Below are 21,493 nucleotides of genomic sequence, written 5' to 3' on the forward strand. Positions count from 1 at the left end.
TCTTCTGGGCATGGATCTTGCCCGAAACATTCATATTGAGGGATGGATCTTCCCTGGACATGGATCTTGCCCGAAGCATTTATATTGTGATGAATTTACCTGGACATGGATCTTGTCCGTATCATTTACATTTGGGAATAAATTTCTCAGGCTGGATTGGCCTTATATTGTGCTGAGAGACTGACTGTTAGTCGATGTGTGTGTGTGTGTGTATGTGTGTGTGTGTGTGTGTGTGTGTGTGTGTGTGTGTGTGTGTGTGTGTGTGTGTGTGTGTATATATATATATATATATATATATATATATATATATATATATATATATATATATATATATGGAATATTCCTGGACCGGATTGGCCATAAACAGTACCGAGTGATCGAATGATTTGTGACCAGTATTACATGAGGTCTTTCCATTGAGATGTCATATTCCTCATATCATGCAACAATGATCTATTTCACTTGTACTGAGTTTTACTGTTGAACTTGAAAACATACCTACATTTCTGTACCATTATTTATACTGGACTGTACCTGTGGAGCTCGTCACTACTTTCAGCCTAGAGATTAGTCTTGTTACTTATTGAGTTGGTTGTACTCATACTACACTCTGCACCTCATATGCAGATCCAGGTGCTCCCGGATACGACGGCTGCTAGATTTCAAAGTTATTTTTGTTGGAGACTATCAAGGTATCTGCTTGACGTCCACAAACTTGATTCCCTTCTTGTTTAGTTATTGTACAGTTCTATATTTCAGACAGTGATTTTTATCAGTCAGACTTTGTATTCATTTAGATGCTCATGTACTTAGTGACACCGGGTTTTGTGAGTATTTATATTTTTACTTGTGAGATTTCTTCCGTTGAAATTAAATATTATGTTTTCAAATTTAAAAAATATAGTATTTTATTGAGATTGTCGGCTTGCCTAGTATTGAGATAGGCTCCATCACGACATGTGAGATTTTGGGTCGTGACAGGTTGGTATCAGAGCTCTAGGTTACATAGGTTTCACGAGTCATGAGCAGGTTTAGTAGAGTCTTGCGGATAGGTACAGAGACGTCTGTACTTATCTTCGAGAGGTTGCCGAACCCTTAGGAAAAATTTCACTTTCTTGTATTCTATCATGCGGAATTGATTCAGCTTGAAACATAATTATTTGAATTCCTTCCACGCATTCGTGTGCGCGTGTGAGTGCTCAGTATCAGCTGTGCATCGCTGACTTGTGATTCCATGAACGAGGTTCGAAATGAGTATTCTGTGTTTTATTGATAGGCCAGTCTGGAGGACTTGAGGCCGGAGTTAGACCGCAGCTTAAGCTCGATAGCTTCAATTGTGTGAACCTATGCAATTGGACTTATGCGTTCGGTAATATTCCTATGAGTGGAATTTATGACTCGATGAGCGGTTGAATGACTATATGATAAGTATAATGTGAATGCGGGATATATTCAGATGGGTTGAATGAGACAAATAAATTTTACTTGTGACTGAAGAGTTTGCTATTGGGTACTTGATTCCTGTTTTAATGTAGTCTCGAATTATGAGTTTATTGAAGGATGTTTCACGTTGTTAAATTGTGGGATAAATTAAATTCTCATATCTTGTTAATGAGTTTGGACTCAGAAAGATTAAGTGATTGCGTAGTAATTGTGGCTGCAAAAGGTTATAACAAGATGCCAATTTGAGGCTAAGCAGGTGGGTTATCTCCTGCAGAGTAATCTACATAGGTATGTTCCTTATAATGTTGAGTGGAGAGTTTATTTTCTACCAGCGGAACGTATGGGTTGAGATTTGGATTTAAATCTGGTTGATAAAGTTGACTTGACTGTTACGAGAATGAAGGCGAGCTTAGCAGATGAATTGAGGTATTTTATAATTTGTGTTACCTAAGCTTGTGAAGAATTTTCGTTGAACTGACTGCAGTATTATGGCAGTAATAGAGTATGGATATTGTGAGTTATGGAATATTTTATTCTATGGCTTTGAGCCAAGTGGGGGATTCTGCTATTGACGATTTGATTTCATGATTATGTGTTGTACTGATTTCGGTTGAGGCATACATGTGAATCAGGTATGACTTGCATAGATTGATATCGAGGATGACTCGAGTAAAGAAATTCCTTAATACAGGTTATATTGCACTTTATAAAAATATAAAAAATCATGAAATGATTAAATTGTTATTTTGAAAGATGTAGTGCGTACGAAGTATGAATTTGATTGGTGATGCTAAGGCAGGGTTACTTCGTTAGGGGCTGTTGTGCTAATGGGGTTTGTGTCTTTCGGCCCGTTTGGGCGGTGTAATTTAGATTTGAGCATAGTGGGTGACTTTCGAAAGGGTTCTAATGGAGTCAAAATGTATATGTGGCAATTGAATTATTTTTTCGAATTAGTATATCACTAGAATCAGTTATTTACATTGGATGGTGTCGGAACTTGCAGTAATTCTGTATGATTATGGATTCTATATTTTAGTATAAGAAAGGAAAGAAGAACAATTCTAAATTCACAAGGGGTATTTTCAGAGTGGACGTTTCGGTTGTGGTACTTATGGGGGTACTTAAGAAGAATACAGTACCTTATGGGCATTAGGGCGATGCGATTTTATGTCAGGATGTCTTGTAGTGAGTTTAGGGCAAGGATCATAGTCTTCTGACAGGGAGAAGTGTCAATTTGAGGGTAATTCAGAAGAAATCAGAGAAAAATAGGACGACTGGGTAGTAGGTTGGACTAGTATGGTATGATCGGATCTTTGGGTACCTATGAAGTAATGAGGCTCTACGGATGTTTTATTGGAAATATTTTTGGGTTGGTGACCTGCGTGGTTTGGTCGAGTTAGAGGAATTTAGTTCTGATAGCTTGGTTATGTGCAAATGGATTTCAAAGTGTTCTTAATGGTTTCTACCATAGTTTGAGCCGGATATGTCCTATCGGTGTGAGGAACATGTTGTGTATTGTGATTTCCTTCTAGAAGGAAGCAAGAGGAAGGTTTCTAACTAACCGGGTATGTAAATTGCTAGTAACTTGTAGCGACCCGACCGGTCATTTTGAGTATTATAACCTTGTTCCCCATTTGCTGCTCAAATTATACTTTACAGTTGTTGTGTGAATTGCGCGGAACAGAATTTTGGAATTTCGCGGACCACGGCAGAAGTTCACGGACTGCGGCAGAATTTCGTGGACCACGACAGAATTTCGCGGCCGCGCTTGGAAGTTCTGCAGATCCGTGGATCCGACTTCAAAAGCCTATATCTTTTGATATACAAGGGATTTTGAGATGATTCAAAAATAAAAGTTGTAGACCTTCGTTTCTAGTTTCCATAAAGGTAAAGAAGTCATCATTTGGACATCTGTAGTGTAAGTTATGGCCAAAATACTAAAGCATAGCAGTGCAGTCCCAAGAATTTCGTGGACCGCACCATTGTTTCGCGACCGCGGGACCCGGGGCGAGGCCGCGCTCAACATTTCGCGGACCGCGAAGTGGGAGGCCAGAGGTGCACTTTATAAATGGGGTTTAGGGCATTATTTCACATTTTGGACCCAGGGAGCTTGGTTTGTAGCGATTTTTCGTGGGTTTTTTAAGAAATTCATCGGGGCAAGTGATTCTAACTCGAATTTGGTTAATATACATGAATATATCAATGAATTCATCATCTGATTAGTACTTTGAGGTGGAAATTTGGGAAAAATTGTAGAAACTTCATAAAATAAATTTTTGGGATTTGAATGTCGATTTGAAGTCGGATTTGAGTGAAATTAGTATGGTTGAACTTATAATTGAATGGGTTGTCGGATTTTATAACTTTTGTTGGATTCCGAGATGTGGGCTCCACGGGCGACTTTTGAGCTAAATTTTGGATTTTTTGGAAAATTAGCATTTTCATATGGAATTAATTCTAATGATTATTATTGACCGAAACGAATTAATTATGACTAAATTCGAGGCATTCGGAGGCCGATATACGAGGCAAGGGCATAGCAGAGTAAAGAATTTCACACTCTGAGGTAAGTAACACTTTTAAACTTAGTTCTGAGGGTATGAATCCCCGAATTTGATATTATATGAATTGTTGAAGTTGACATACACGATAGGTGACGAACATGTAAACGTGCACCACAGAAAGTGCATCTTGAATAAATTCTGTGAAGTAGTAAAATTAAAGAATCATGTTATTAATCTGAACATGTGGCACATGTTAGAGGAATTGAGCTGAGGCTTGTAATAAAGATCGTGTTTAGGCTACGTGCCGATATTTTAGGACCCATGGGGTCATGATGCTATTGAATTAATTGTTCTAAAATATATATTTCACACTCAGTAATAATTTTCCATTGTGACGATATTTATGGGATTTAGCTGCGCAACGCAGCAGGCCATTTGGCTTTATATATGTTATTATTAAATGGATCGGGGCTGCCCGCCTGCAGCAGGCCAGAATGGCTTTATACATTATTATAGTTCTGGATCGGGGCTGTCCGCCTTCAGCAAGCCTTATTGGCTTTACTATTTTATGGATCGGGGCTGCCCGCCTTCAGCAGGCCTTATAGGCTTGTTATTATACGGATCGGGACTGCCCGCCTTCAGTAGGCTATATATATATATATATATATATATATATATATATATATATATATATATATATATATATATATATATATATATATATATATATATATATATATATATATATATATATATATATATATATATATATATATATATATATATATATATATATATATATATATATATATATATATATATATATATATATATATATATATATATATATATATATATATATATATATATATATATATATATATATATGTATTGTAATGAATGTACCGTGACATGGATCTTGTCAGTATCATTTATATTTAGGGATAAATTATCTCAGGGCTAGATTGGCCTTATACGGTATTGGGTGACTCACTGTCAGTCGATGTGCATATATATATACGGGTTGGAACACCCCTGGGCTAGATTGGCGATAAACAGTACTGAGTGACCAGATAATTTGTGACCAATATTTACATGAGATCTTTCTACTGAGATGTCATATGCCTTATATCATGCAGTACTGATCTATTTCACTTGTACTGAGTTTAACTGTTGAACTTGAAAGAATGCCTACATTTCTGTACCATTATTTTTATTGGACTGTACCTGCAGAGCTTATCATTTCTTTCAGCCCAGAGGTTAGTCTTGTTACTTATGGAGTTAGTTGTATTCATACTACACTCTGCACCTCGTGTGCAGATCCAAGTGCTCCCGGATACGACGACTGCTAGAATTCAGAGTTATTTTTGTTGGAGAGTATCAAGGTAGCTGCTTGACGACCGCATACTTGATTCCCTTCCTGTTTAGTTATTGTACTGTTCTATACTTAAGATAGTGATGTTTATCAGTCAGACTTTGTATTCATTTAGATGCTCATGTACTCAGTGACACCAGGTTTTGGGAGTGTTATATTTGAAATTGTGAGATTTCTTCCGTTGAATTTAATTATTTTGTTTTCAAATTTAAAACACATGGTGGATTATTGAGATTTTTGGCTTGCCTAGTATTGAGATAGGCGCCATCACGACAGGTGAGATTTTAGGTCGTGACATAACTCAAGGTTGATAATGAGATTCCTGTGCTTGTCACATGATGGCATGATAGATGTGGTGTGTGGTGCGGGATTAAAATTTACATGTACAAGGTGACAGTTCATTCTTGAAAGGAAGGTCACGAATCCTGGACAGAATAGTTAGTGTTATATATTTAGATGAATATTATAATTTCCTGGTAATCCCTGAGAAGGGTGCACAATTCAAAAGGGCATTGTGTTTTGATTTACGGATACTCATTGGTATTGTGGTACTCACCTGGTTGATAGACTGCTGATATTCAAATTATTGTTATGTCGCACGGAAGAATTTTGAAAGTATTCCTAGTGGGAAGATTGTGCATGAAAGATGTGTTAGTCATTCGAGTGTTGGAGTTGCGATCAGTTACGATGGTTCATGTGTACTTATTTTATTGCTCATGTATGATATGCTTGGACTGGAGGCCTGTGACCATGCCAGGCAGATTATATTATTAGCACGTGAGTTGTCCGTATGGGTCCAGATATTGATACTATATCACGTGAGTTGTCCGTGCGAGTGATGATAATGTGAGCTCTAGAAGATCTGGTTACTCTTATCAAATTCATGTGTCTTGGTTCTACTATATATAATAAGCTTATAGCATTGCAGTTATGGTGGTGCTTGTTGAACTTGCAATACAGTTCTCTACTTTGAGACATCTTCCATTTTGGGTACAAGGTTGCGCAGTTGTGGCTTGAGTTGTATTGGTGTGGCATGTCAGTGGGATAGTTGTGTTTAGTAATATATGGTCATTGTACCTAGAATGGGTACTATCAGGGTTGATTACAGTATATTCGGAAGGATAATATTGAAAGTCGGCTTAGAAAGTGATTATGGTTCTGGTTGGGGCGAGAAAGCTCCATGACTTGTTGATCTGATAAGTGATTATGAGATTCCGTGTGTTTCTTTAAATATCAGTAGTGTACGAAGGTTTTGCAACGAGGTTTGGCTTGATATGGGGTTTAATACTATTACCGGGTTAGTTTGGAGTAGTTACTGTGATCGAAAATGGTGCTGCGAGTATGCGAGTTGTGTAGTATGTTAAGTGATTATATATGGGGTTATGGCTAAGGCCTAATACAGCTTATTAAGAATCAAACAGTGTGTAGATGTGAGATTCGGGCCTTGAAAAGAAATTTTTTGGATGTTGGAAATTGGACTCCAAGGTTAACGGGCTAATGCTAAATTAGTGATTTTCGGTTACATGGTATTGTCAGGCCTACATAGAATAGGGTGGCGTGGAATCACTCCCGGGTTCGTGCGTGGTAAGATGGAATAGTGATTTGGTAACTTCGGTAAACGACTTGAGTTTTCCCTGATACACCTGAAAGGCAGAGTTATTTTTCAAAAATCATGATTTAAGCTGAGCATTTTATCTTTGAGTTACTTCTTTTATTACTTGCTTTATGTTGTTATTAACTGTTGTTAGTTAATGGAGTTGGACTCTGACCTTGGTACAAGCTCGTCACTACTTTCAACCTAAGATTAGGTTTGTTACTTATTGAGTACATGTGGTCGGTTGTACTCATACTACACTTCTTCCCCTTGCGTGCAGATTTTGGATGTTGATGCTGATGTACATGGCGGGAGTTGGATCTGAAGACGTACCTGTATTCCAGTCATTGCTGCCTCTTATTCATGGTAGTCTTAGATTTATAAAAAAGAATCGGTTTATTTATATTTCGAACAGATGATGTATGTATTTCATACCAACTTTGTAATTTTCAATCTTAGAAGCACATGATTTGTATTACCAGTTCTTGAGGAATGCATTTGAGTCAGTTATATATTAATGGAATTGGATAGTTGTTAATTGGCTTATTAACGGGTTAGGTTAGGTGCCATCACGACTAGGTGGATTTTGGGTTGTGACACCAAAACTCTCCCATCTCAACAACCAATATATATTTTGCTGATTCTTATTTCTGCTTTTTTTAATGGAGATACTTTCAAAAATTCTCAATGAGTCTTTTGGACGTCAAAAATTATCTCGTGACCATAAAGATGAGAAGATACATCTAAGAAAGGTAAGACTATCTAAAAAATTCTATAAAACATTGAAGTGAACAAAATCTGTCGTAACAACTGCCGCAAAAAAAGAAAATCCTGTGTGTCTATATGCATAAGAATATGACAATTTGACAACCAAGAAGATACACTTTATTTTCAAAGGTTATACAAATGCTTCAAAATTTTCAGTTCTTGAGCGAACATAGAACTAGCCAAGCAGCATCCGACCTCAATTTATTGTTGCTTTTGACACCACTTTGTCATCACTGCAAAAAGGCAAAGTTTTATATAAGTCCATTAGTATGAAATCAATCAATCATTTCAGTATTTTCATAAGTTACGTTTCTAATAACACATTTACAAAAGTAAGTTGACATGATTTTTCCAGTAACGACTAAGTAGACACTCATCTAGAGTTTGTAGGTCAATTAGCTAGAAAACCACATATATATGGTTCCAACAAGCCCTTGATTAAAACTATATTCTGAATTTACATTACATGACTAAGAAACCTAGAATTATAAATCACAAGTTATCTGGGATAAGAGGAGGTCCCATCCTAATAATAATAAGCCGATTAACTCAACATAAATGAAGAATGATCGTCCCTATTGATGTTGCAGGGTTGCAATTAGTAATAGCACAACCAGAATAGAAGTGAACGCAAATTGATGTGAACAGACTGGACTGAACCTTGCAACATTAAGAACATTTGGCTCTTCACAAGAGCATTCTTGTGTCTTGGCTAATTGCCAAATATTAACAAAAGATTGCAATTCACAACCTTAATTCAAATATTGGCGCTCTTTTCTAGAAGATATCTATTTCGACCAACTGAATACTACTCTTCTTAATCCAGTTCTTAAAGGCCTATTCTTGGGTGACCTATTTTAGTCAATTGCCAAACAAGTGGTAAAGGTACAATAGTTATGACTACCAAACCTCAAACCGAATAGGATAAATCAAAAGCTCAACTCAAAATTTTAGTTGTCGTAAATGAAAGTAGATTTAATTAAGATTTTAGTTCTAATCTCTTGGCAAGTTAAGGTTTTCTTTGGTTGCATTTTAGAGTGCAGTAAAAAAAATTATATAACAAGAAGAACTAACTAACAAACCTTAATTCTGTTGTTACTCCTTTGCCTTTAAAATTATGAATACTTCCAAAATATGGCTTGATATGCTCAGATTCAACCAAAGGTTGTTTGCCATCTGAATGTGTCATCATTGTTTTAGCTTCAAATTCTTCAGCACTACTGAATCTCTCGACTCCTTTTCCTTTTACTATTTGACTGCTTGATCCTGCTTCTCCAAGAGAAATTGAATTAGATCTGTCGAAGCCATGAAGGTCATGCAGCGGCAACATATCAAAATTCAAAGTACTATTAGTTCCACGAACTGAAGCCATCGTATTAAAATTTTGCTGTTCTTGGATAGCAGCCTCTTGGACCCGCACAATTTGGTGATAAACAAGTTGCAATTGTGCCTGATATAGATTAATTTGCCGATGTAGATTCTGGATGACTCGATGACTCCCTCCAACAGGGTCGTCGGCACGAATATTAGCCTCAAAGATTAATGCTTTCATAGCGTTGTCTTTCTGAAACGGAGGCACATTTTTTAGGACCTTCAATATGTTACTAACACCGAAAAGTTTGTGGGCATTGAGAAAATCTTTCTGCCTTTCGGCTGGAAAATAAGGGGCTAACGGACAAACAGACGCACATCTTCTGCGTTGATACTTGCACGCAGCGCAAGCTTGCGAACCATTTGCTCCACTTCCACCGCCGCCACCGCCTCGGGAAGCAACCCTTGTAATGTTACTCGGGTTACTTCTAGTGGAAGTAGTGACTGCATAAGTAGTAGCAGAAGCAGGAGTAGCTAGAGGGGAGATATTTTGAGTGTTGTTGACAACATTTGTCATCGTTTATATCCCCTTCTGAGTCGCCGATGCAAAACATCCGATGTTTTCTCAGTTAAGGTTGAATAGGACGTTCTAGAATCTAGGATTGTTTCGTTTAAGATGGAACGTAAGATTTCCAGTTCTCCACTAATAAAGAAGTGTACGAGTAATTCTCGCTAAGACGTGGTTACATGGGTTAATTACGTGTTTTATGGTATTGTTTGCTTTTCTATCTCTTAATTTTCACCTTAATTATTCTCTTCCCTTAATTAATTAATTCTCATTTTGGTAATCTTTAGAGCAAATGAAGTCTAGCGTGCGTAGGAATTTTAGTTGCATAATTCAAATGGTAATTTTAAGACTTCGCAGTAAAGTTAACGTTAGAGGTTTGATGAGTTGAGTTTCTATGAGATAATCCTTAACCGACCAAGTTAAGAGACCACAATTCAAACATAATATTACAATAAGTATCTTCTAAGTCCTACTCCTACTCTAATTAGGTCTTCTCTGTTTTCTTACTAAAAGAAATACTAGCTGAGGGGAAGTAGTTGTCTATACTCTTTTTTTTTCCTTTCATTTCGGAAGTATAATTTTTAAAAGCATGTTGATCAGTCCAAATAGTCCAACAATTGTCCCGATGTCGGAAAATGTCACGACCCAAAATCCAACTAGTCGTGATGGCACCTAACCCAACCGGATAGGTAAGTCAACTTTCAATTATCCAATTCCAATAACAATTATTAAAGCAATTTAAGTGAATAAAAATCTTAATTTCATACATCCCCCAAGAACTAGTTGTACAAATCATGAGCTTCTAAGAATAGAGTATACCAAGCGAAAATGAAATAAATACATAGTCTGTTTGAATAATACATAAACAGAGCTTTTATAAATCTAAGGCTACCATGAACAAGAGGCAGCTACAACAGGAACGCAGGTACATCTTCAAATCCCGCAACCATCGAGCACAACAACAACAACGGCAACATATGTACGCAATGTGCAGAAGTGTAGTATCAGTACAACCTATCCCATGTACTGAGTAAGTAACAAACCTAGCCTTAGGTTGAAAGTAATGGCGAGCTTCTACCAAGGTCGGGTCCAAAATCACTAGTCCACAACAGTCCATAACAACATAAAGCAAATAATACCATAAGTAACTCAGAGATTAAATGCTCAGCCAAATCATGATTTCAAAAATAATAGTTCTTCCTTTCAAGTACATCACTGAAAACCCAAATAGTTTGCCGAAGTTGTCAAAAAAAATGAATAAGTTTGAAAACAATAATTTTTTCCAAAAATCCTTTCAATAATAAATGAGATGTTTCATTTTCCTTCCAGATAACCCATGTAAAAACAAATGCATCACTATGCCCATTTGTCAAAATGTGTGAGAAATCATGAATGATATGATGTTGTACAGCATGAGAAAAATACATCTCTATGCATGTATGTCATGTTTGCATGTCAATGCGATGCAACTCAGTGATAAAATCATAAACAGCCCCTCGGGGTTACCTCACAATCACTCGTAAACCACCCCTCGGGCATAACTCACAATCACTCGTAAACAGCCCCTCGGGCATACCTCACAATCACTCGTAAACAGTCCCTCGGGCATGCCTCACCATCTCTCATGCCTCCCAGTCACTCAACATTCGGCACTTGCACTCAGTAGGTACCTGCGCTCACTAGGGTGTGAACAGACTCTGAAGGAGCTCCTTCAACCCAAGCGTTATAATCTACACGGACAACTCACGTGCTATAATATCATATCAGAATCCGCATGGACAACTCACATGCCATAATAAGCCAATAAGGCCTATTGCAGGCGGGCAACCCCGATCCATATAATAGTAATAATATATATATAAAGCCAACATATCTCGCTGCGGCATGCAGCCCGATCCCAAAAATATCCTCACAATCAGTCCCTCGACCTCCCTCAGTCATCAATCTCTCTAGTCTCTCTCTCATGGGATCACAATGTCATGAGAATAGCCCAAAAATGATGATATGATGTATCAATAAATAACAACAAAGACTAAGATATGATATGCAATGAAATGAATATGACTGAGTATGAATTTTCTATTTAAATAAATAATTCACAGCAATATGACCTTTGTGGGTCCCAATAATACTGGCACATAGCCTCAACGTGATTTTTAATATGCTTTTCAGCTCAATTTCTTTAACACATAAAACTGCATGGAAAATGCTAAGATTATTTAACTACAAAATTTCACATAAATAATTATGTCAAAATTTGTATAGTGCACGCCCACATGCCCGTCACCTAGCATGTGCGTCACCTCCCAACAATTCACATAATACATATATTCAGGGTTCATACCCTCAGCTCCATGATTAGAAGAGTTACTTCCTCGAACAAGCCAAATCCAATGTCGAGCAAGCTAAGCAATGCTCCACAAATTCCATTCTGCGCGTATCAACTTCCAAACGACTCGAATCTAGTCACAATTAATTTGATTCAGCTCACAAAGTTATAGGAATTAATTCCATATCAACATACTAATATTTTTCAAAAATCCGAAATTACGCCCCAAAAATCATCCGTGGGGCCCACGTCTCGGAATCCGATAAAACTCATAAAATTCGAACCCCCATTCAACCACAAGTCCAACCATACCAAAACTACTCAAATCCAATAACAACTCGGCCTTCAAATCCTCAATTTAAACTAAGAGGGTTTTCAAATTTTTCCAACTTAATTCACCAATTAAAAGATAAAAACAACCATGGATTCAGGCAATTTAACAAATATTGAGTTAAGAACACTTACCCCATTGTTTCTCTTGAAAAACGCCCGAAAATCGCCTCTCCCCGAGCTCAAATCCATCAAATATTCGTCCCATTTTCAGAACTTAAACTCTCTATCCAGACCTCTCTTCTTCACGAACGCGACAGGTCCCTCGCATTCGCGAAGCACAACTCGACTGCCCACAATTTAACCCTTCGCGAACGCGACCGTGGTTTCGCGAACACGACCGTGGTTTCGCGAACGCAAAGCTTTGCAAACCTTACCCTTTGCGAACATGAAGCTTTACCAGCTCAGACCTTCGCGAACGTGACTTCCACCTCGCGAACGCGTAGAACAAGGACCCGGGGATCCCCAATAGCCTCACTCCTCTTCGCGGACGGGACACCTCTCACGCGTTCGCGATGCACACACAGACCATACCTTCGCATTCGCGTCCTCCCCTTTGCGGACGCGAAGAATAAAACCTCACACTCAGAAAACATTCTTCGCGAACGCCAGGGCCCACTCGTGAACGCGAAAAAGAAAATCAGAAAAATGCAGCAGTAGATATGAGCAATCTCACCATGGCCAAAAATGATCCGCTAACCATCCAAAACTCACCCAAGCCCCTCGGGACTTCAACCAAGTATACCAACAAGTCCTAAAATATCATACGGACTTAGTTGAACCCTCAAATCAGCTCAAACAACGCTAAAACCATGAATTACATCCCAATTCAAGCCTAATGAACTTTGAAATTTCTAGTTTCTACAAATGACTCCGGAACCTATCAATTCACGTCTGATTGACCTCAAATTTTACACACAAGTCATAAATAATATAACGGAGGTATTAAAATTTTCAGAATCAGATTCCGACCCCGATATCAAAAAGTCAACCCCCCGGTCAAACTTCCCAAAAATTTAACTTTAGGCATTTCGAGCCTAATTCCACTACGGACCTCCAAATAATTTTTTGGACATGCTCCTAAGTCCAAAATCACCATACGGAGCTATTGTAATCATCAAAATTAAATTCCGAGGTTGTTTACACATAAGTCGACATCCTATCACTATTTTAACTTAAGCTTTAAACCTTGGAACTAAGTATTCCAATTCATTTCAATACCTCACCAGACCCGAACCAATTGCCCCGACAAGTCACACAACAATTGTAAAGTACAATTTGAGCAGTAAATGGGGAAACAAGGTTCTAATACTCAAAACGACCGGCCGGGTAGTTACATTCTCCCCCACTTTAACATGCGTTCGTCCTCGAAAATGTCAGGAGTTGTTTCCAAGCCATCAAATCACTATTCCATCTTACCACACACGTACCCGGGGGTGAACCCATGCCACCCTATTCCGTATGAGCTTGACAACACAATACAACTGAAATCATTGATTTAACATTAGCCCATAAACCTTGGAATTTAATTTGCAACCTTTAGAATTTCTTTCAAGACACTAATCTTAGATTTACACCATGTATGAGTTTGAACAAGTTGTATCAAGCCATAACTATAACCATAACCACTGACATAATCACCTAACATATTACACAACTCGCATGCTCATAGCACCATTCCTGACCACAATGACTACTCCAAAACCAACCAAACACTAGTACTAAACCCATATCGAACCAAACCTCATCCCAAAACCTTCGTACACTGTTGATAATAAAAGAAGCATGCAAAATTTCATGACCACTTACTAGATCAACAAGTCACGGAGCTCTCTAGCCCCAACCAGAACCATAATCACTTTCTAAGCTGACTCTCAATATTATACTCCCGAATATACCGAAATCAAACCTGATACTACCCATTCTAGGTCCAATGACCTTGTATTACTAAACACAATGGTTCCATAGACATGTCGCACCGATATAACTCAGAGCCATATCACGTGCCATCAGTGCACCAATACGCAGCAATTCAAATGTACCCAGTCATGGAAAATGACTCAAATGAGAAAACTGCCCCGCTAGATTAACAAGTACCGCCACAATGAAATGCTGAAAATTCATCATACACCGTAGAACCATCACCTGATTCTAACACAAGGTCCATACCTTAACATCCAATCGCTGGTCCATAATATATAGCTCGAGCCACCCCGCTCAAAATCAATAACCACAGAGAGGCAAATGACAAAAGGCCACACTAAACATGAAAGAACATAACCATTACGCAATCGATCATGCAATACCCAAATACTCATCACGCTCAAATTTCGATATAAAGCTCAAATAGAACCGCACCATCTGTGCACATAACCAATGAATCACAACTCCTCGTAGCATAAAGGAGTAACTCACAGATCATTTCAGAACACGAATAAGTTCAACATCAACCGAATGACACATCCCTCAATAATAGCAGTATGGAGCTAACCATTCCGGATCGGTGCAGAATACACATCTTAATTGGGCCTACCAATGGACCCCCAAATCAACTCGGGTTACCCATAAATAGATAAAAATCCCTCCGAAAATCCATAATGACTGAATCACAACACATTCTATCATCTGGCTAGCTCCGGCCACAACTTCACAGTCCACAACCATGAAACAATTTTCTCTTGAGAACTCCCAAATCTCCAAATCCATAGAACACGCGAATCATCATATTTGATTCCATCTCCACCGCCCGAATGCCTAACACCTCTCTCATACACGATCATCCCACGAGAAATACTTTAAAAGTTATTCCGTGCCACTTGGCAAAATTTGAATATCAGCAGTCTATCAACCATGTAAGTACCGCAATACTAATTAAACATCCGTAAGTCAAAATACAATGCGCCTTCTGAAATACACACCCTTCTCATACACCAAGTAGTAATCATATTCATCTAGTCGTTTGGAACCGCCCATGTTGTCTAAGAATTCATGACCATTCTGCCCAAACTTTGTTACCTTCCTTCAAGACTGAACTGCCACCTTGTACATGTAAATCTAACTTTCACACAACACATAACATCTATCTTGCCATCATGTGAAAAGCACAAGAATCTCATTATCAACTCTGGTCACCAGCAAATTACATATCCGGTTAGTTAGAAACCTTTATCTTGCTTCATTCCAAGAGAAAATCACAATACACAATACGTTTCTCACACCAGTAGAAAATATCTGATTCCAACCATGGTAGAAACCATCAAGAACACTTTAAAATCTATCTGCACATAACCAAGACATTAGAACTAAATTCCTCTAACTCGACCAAACCACGTAGGTCACCAAACCCAAGAATATTACCAACAAAATATCTGTAGAGTCTCACCACATCATAATTACCCATATAAATACCACAATCGAAAAACCCACTCTGAAAATACCTTATTTGAGTCTAAGGACGTTTCATTCACCTTCCTAATACCAAAATATAAAATCCATAATGATATACTAAAATGCCATAAGTCTCGACACCATCCAACTTAAATCTCAGATTTTAGCCGCAAACAAATCTGCCAAAAATACTCAATTGTTACATATAAATCTCGAATCCATTAGCTTTCTATCGAGAATCACCCCCTATGTTCAAATCCACATTACACCATCCAAATGGGCCAAAAGACACGTGCCCCATTAGCACAACAACTCTCAAAGAAGTAACTCTACTTTAATACCACATATCAAATTCATACTCCTTGCATACTACATCATTCACAAATAATAACTCACTTATCCCACGATTTTTATATACTCATAAATGCAATATAACCCGTATTCAGGAATTTTCTTATTCGAGTCATCATCGATCTCAACTTTTGCAAGTCATAACTAACCCACTAGTATGCCTCTGCCAAAACTAAACCTTTATATATAATCATGAAATTGAATTATTAATAGCAAGCTCCCCCACTTGGCTCAAAGCCATAGATTAAAACATTCCATAACCCACAATACCAATACTCTATTACTGTCATAATGCCACGGTCAGTTCAACGAAACTTCTTCTCAAACTCCTGCAACACCAACCATAAAAATACCCCAAATCATCCGCTAAGCTCGCAATCATTCTCTTGACACTCGAGTCAATTTTCTCAGCCAGATTCAAATTTAAATCTCCACACATATGCCCCACTGGCATAAAAGAAACTCTTCACTCACATCATAAGGAATACACCTACGTAGATTACTCCGTAGGAAATAACCCACCTGCTTAACCTCAAATTGGTATCATGATATACCCTTTCGCAGTCATAATTACTATGCAATCACTTAGTCTATCTGAGTCCAAACTCACTAACCAGACATGAGAATTTAATTTGTTCCAAAATTTAACAATAGTAAAAGATCCTTCAAAACATTCACACTCGAGACTGTACGTCGCATAAAAAAAAATCAAGCACCCAATGGCCTTCTTTTACATTTCAAAGAAACACTTCTTGTCACATTCAAATCGTCTTAACACATCCCGCAGTTACATCATACTCATCACAAAGCCATTTCACCGCTCATCGAGCCACAAATTCCACTGTAGGATCATTACCGGACATATGAGTCCAACTGTACAGGTTACAACTGAAGCTACTGAGCTCAAGCTAAGGTCTAACCATGGCCTCAAGTCCTCCAGACTGGCCCATCACCAAAACATAGAATACTCATCTCTAATTTCGTTAAGGAATCCCAAGCCGGCGATGCACAGATGATACCGAGCGCTCATGTGCGCATACGAATACGTGGAAGGAATTCAAAGAGTTATGTCTCAAGCTGAATCAATCTCACACGATAAGGAAAGAAAGATGGGAAGTATATATCCTAAATGCCCTGTAGCCTTTCGAAGATAAGTATGGACGTCATCATACCGATCCGCAAGACTCTACTAGACACTTGCTCATGATTTGTAGAACCTATGAACCTAGAGCTCTGATACCACCTTGTCACGACCCAAAATCTAACTAGTCGTGATGGCACCTAACCCAACCAGCTAGGTAAGTCAACTTTTAATTATCCAATTCTAATAACAATTATTAAAGCAATTTAAGTGAATAAAAATCTTTAATCTCATACATCCCCCAAGAACTGGTAGTACAAATCATGAGCTAATAAGAATAGAGTATGCCAAGCAGAAATGAAATAAATACATAGTCTGTTTTAATAATACATAAACAGAGCTTTTATAAATCTAAGGCTACCATGAACAAGAGGCAGCTATAACAGGAACGCAGGTACATCTTCAAATCCCGCAACCATCGAGCACAACAACAGCCAACAGCCAACATCTGCACGTAATGTGCAGAAGTGTAGTATCAGTACACCCGACCCCATGTACTGAGTAAGTAACTAACCTAGCCTTAGGTTGAAAGTAATGACGAGCTTCTACCAAGTTCGGGTCCAAAACCACTAGTCCACAACAGTCCATAACAATATAAAACAAATAATACCAGAAGTAACTCAGAGATTAAATGCTTAGCCAAATCATGATTTCAAAAATAATAGTTCTTCCTTTCAAGTACATCAGTGAAAACCCAAATAGTTTGCCGAAGTTGTCAAAAAAATGAATAAGTTTGAAAACAATAATTTTTTTCAAATAACCCGTGATGTAACCCGTGTAAAAACAAATGCATCACTATGCCCATCTGTCAAAATGTGTGAGAAATCATGAATGATGTGATGTTGTACAACATGAGAAAAATACATCTCTATGAATGTATGTTATGTGTGCATGCCAATGCGATGCAACTCAGTGATAAAATCATAAACAGCCCCTCGGGCTTACCTCACAATCACTCGTAAACAGCCCCTCGGGCATACCTCACAATCACTTGTAAACAGCCCCTCGGGCATGCCTCACTATCTCTAATGCCTCCCAGTCACTCAGCACTCGGCACTCGCACTCAGTAGGTACCTGCGCTCACTAGGGGTGTGTACAGACTCCGTAGGGGCTCCTTTAGCCTAAGCGTTATAATCTGCACGGACAACTCACGTGTCATAATAAGCCAATAAAGCCTGCTGCAGGGGGGAGGGGTACCCCGATCCATATAATAGTAATAATATATATAAAGCCAACATGTCCTGCTGCGGCGTGCAGCCCGATCCCAAAAATATCCTCACAATCAGGCCCTCGGCCTCCCTCAATCATCAATCTCTCCAGTCTCTCTCATGGGCTCACAATGTCATGAGAATAGCCCAAAAATGATGATATGATGTATCAATAAATAACAACAGAGACTGAGATATGATATGCAATGAATCGAATATGTCTGAGTATGAATTTTTAATTTAAACAAATAATCCACAGCAATATGACCTCCGTGGGTCCTAATAATACTGGCACATAGCCTCAACATGATTTTTAATATGCTTTTCAGCTCAATTTCTTTAACACATAAAACTGCATGGAAAATGCCAAGATTATTTAACTACAAAATTCCACATAAACAATTATGTCACAATTTCTATAGTGCACGCCCACACGCCCGTCACCTAGCATGTGCGTTACCTCCCAACAATTTACATAATACATATATTCAGGGTTCATACCCTCAGCTCCAAGATTAGAAGAGTTACTTACCTCGAACAAGTCAAATCCAATATCGAGCAAGCTAAGCAATGCTTTAGAAATTCCATTCTGTGCGTATCAACTTCCAAACGACTCGAATCTAGTCACAATTAATTTGATTCAGATCACAAAAATTATAGAAATTAATTCCAAATCAAAATACTAATATTTTCTAAAAATCCAAAATTACGCCCCAAAAATCACCCATGGGGTCCACATCTCGAAATCCGATAAAACTTACAAAATCCGAACCCCCATTCAACGAAGAGTCCAACCATACCAAAATTACTCAAATCCGACCACAACTCGGCCTTCAAATCCTCAATTTAGACTAAGAGGGTTTTCAAACTTTTCTAACTTAATTCATCAATTAAATGATAAAAATAACTATGGATTTGGGTAATTTAACCAATATTGAGGCAAAAACACTTACCCCGTTATTTCCGTTGAAAAACTTCCAAAAATCGCCTCTTCCCGAGCTCAAATTCGTCAAAAACCGAAATAACTTAAACTCTCTGTCGAGACCTCTCTTCTTCGCGAACACGACAGGTCCCTCGCGTTCGCGAAGCACAACTCGACTGCCCACAATTTAACCCTTCGCGAATGCGACCGTGAAACCTTGCATACCTTACCCTTCGTCAACGCGACCACGGCTTCGCGAACGCGAAGTTTTACCAGCTCAGACCTTTGCGAACGCGACCTCCACCTCGCGAACGCGTAGAACAAGGACACGGGAGTCTCCAATAGCCTCACTCCTCTTCGTGAACGCGACACCTCTCACGCGTTCGCGATGCACACACAGACCATACCTTCGCGTTCGCATTCGCGTCCTCCCCTTCGTGGACGCGAAGAACGAAACCTCACACTCAGAAAACATTATTCGTGAACGCGAAAGAGAAAATCAGAAAAATGCAGCAACAGATATGAGCAATCTCACCAAGGCCAAAAATAATCCGTTAACCATCCAAAACTCACCCGAGCCCCTCGGGACCTCAACCAAATATACCAATAAGTCCTAAAACATCATACGGACTTAGTCGAACCCTCAAATCACCTCAAACAACGCTAAAACCATGAATTACACCCCAATTCAAGCCTAATGAACTTTGAAATTTCTCATTTCTACAAACGATTCCGGAACCTATCAATTCACGTCCGATTGACCTCAAATTTTGCACAGAAGTCATAAATACATAACGGAGGTATTAAAATTTTCAGAATCGAATTCCGACCCCGATATCAAAAAGTCAACCCCCGGTCAAACTTTTCAAAAATTCAACTTTCGGCATTTCAAGCCTAATTCCACTACGGACCTCCAAATAATTTTTCGGACATGCTCCTAAGTCCAAAACCACCATAACTTAAGCTTTAAACCTTGGAACTAAGTGTTCCAATTCATTCCAAAACCTCAAAACGACCGGTCGGGTCATTACAGAAAATAACTGTTATGCGTTCAAAATAAGCTAATATTTAGTATATATATATAGAGAGAGAGAGAGAGACAGACGCCTGAAGATTTACAAGTTCAAAATGAAAAAAAAATATATTTTATTATCACATCTTGTGTGCATACCAAATAATTTGAATTGGTGTACCGTTTGAGCTGAGAATATATACAATTTAATCATGGTTAATAATAAAAAGATATTAAAAAATATGTATTATGTATTTATTGATTTGGTGTACTAGCCGGATACTATGGTATGTATAAAATATATTCATATAAATATTGGTATCTTGGGTATTGTGAATTTTCGTTTTTGGAATGGTTATAGAATATAGATTTATCAAAAATAAATTCTCTCTAAGCCTTTCATTTTATGAGTGTTCCTTCCTTTTCAGATGAAAATATTTTGGAGAGGGTAGAATGTTTAGAATATAGAACATGTAATAGGGAAGATAGGTTTAATCCTGATATGATAATAACTTCATGTTACTATTTTAATTATTATTTTTTCTATATTATTATAATTTTAAAAAATTATGTTTGTTCTATAATTTAACAAATTCATGAAATCTTTTTAATTAGACGAGGAAAAATAAATTAATTTACAGAATCCATCACATAGTTTATTCTTTTCAATTCTTCTTTTATTAATTCATCTAGTTTTAATTCTATTCATCTAACATTCCATATTTTTATATATATATATATATATATATATATATATATATATATATATATATATATATATATATATATATATATATATATATATATATATATATATATATATATATATATATATATATATATATATATATATATATATATATATATATATATATATATATATATATATATATATATATATATATATCAACTTAATTATAAATAGGAGTTTGCAAGTCGACTAGCTAGAAAATCACCGTGGATACAATAGTATATTTGATAAAAATAAAATAAAATAGTCATCTTTCTAGATTTCCATTATGCTCTCTAAAATGGACCGACAAACCTAGAGTTGCATACATTATATTCTTGTATCTTGGCTAATTGTCAAATATTAGCAGAAAATTACAATTCACTACCTTAATTTAAAGGTTGAGACTCTTTCCTAGAAGATTTACACAAAAATATGAAATTTTACCATATCATTTACTATAAGAATAGGCTACTTTGCACAAATATTAATATTCTTAATTGTCGTGATGTCGGAAAAC

The 21,493-nt window shown here is 37.5% G+C and overlaps 1 protein-coding gene across 1 annotated transcript; it reads right to left on the reverse strand.

Moving 5' to 3' along the window:
• Nucleotides 1-8,748: 8,748 nt before the first annotated feature.
• On the reverse strand, nucleotides 8,749-9,640 carry LOC107768424 (LOB domain-containing protein 6-like). Its single transcript, XM_016587555.2, has one exon. The coding sequence runs from the start codon at nucleotides 9,570-9,572 to the stop codon at nucleotides 8,754-8,756; it is 819 nt and encodes a 272-aa protein (XP_016443041.2). The 5' UTR covers nucleotides 9,573-9,640; the 3' UTR covers nucleotides 8,749-8,753.
• Between the last annotated feature and the right edge of the window lie 11,853 nt (nucleotides 9,641-21,493).

This window comes from Nicotiana tabacum, chromosome 23 (assembly GCF_000715075.1).
Source record: "Nicotiana tabacum cultivar K326 chromosome 23, ASM71507v2, whole genome shotgun sequence".
Classification (NCBI taxonomy): domain Eukaryota; kingdom Viridiplantae; phylum Streptophyta; class Magnoliopsida; order Solanales; family Solanaceae; genus Nicotiana; species Nicotiana tabacum.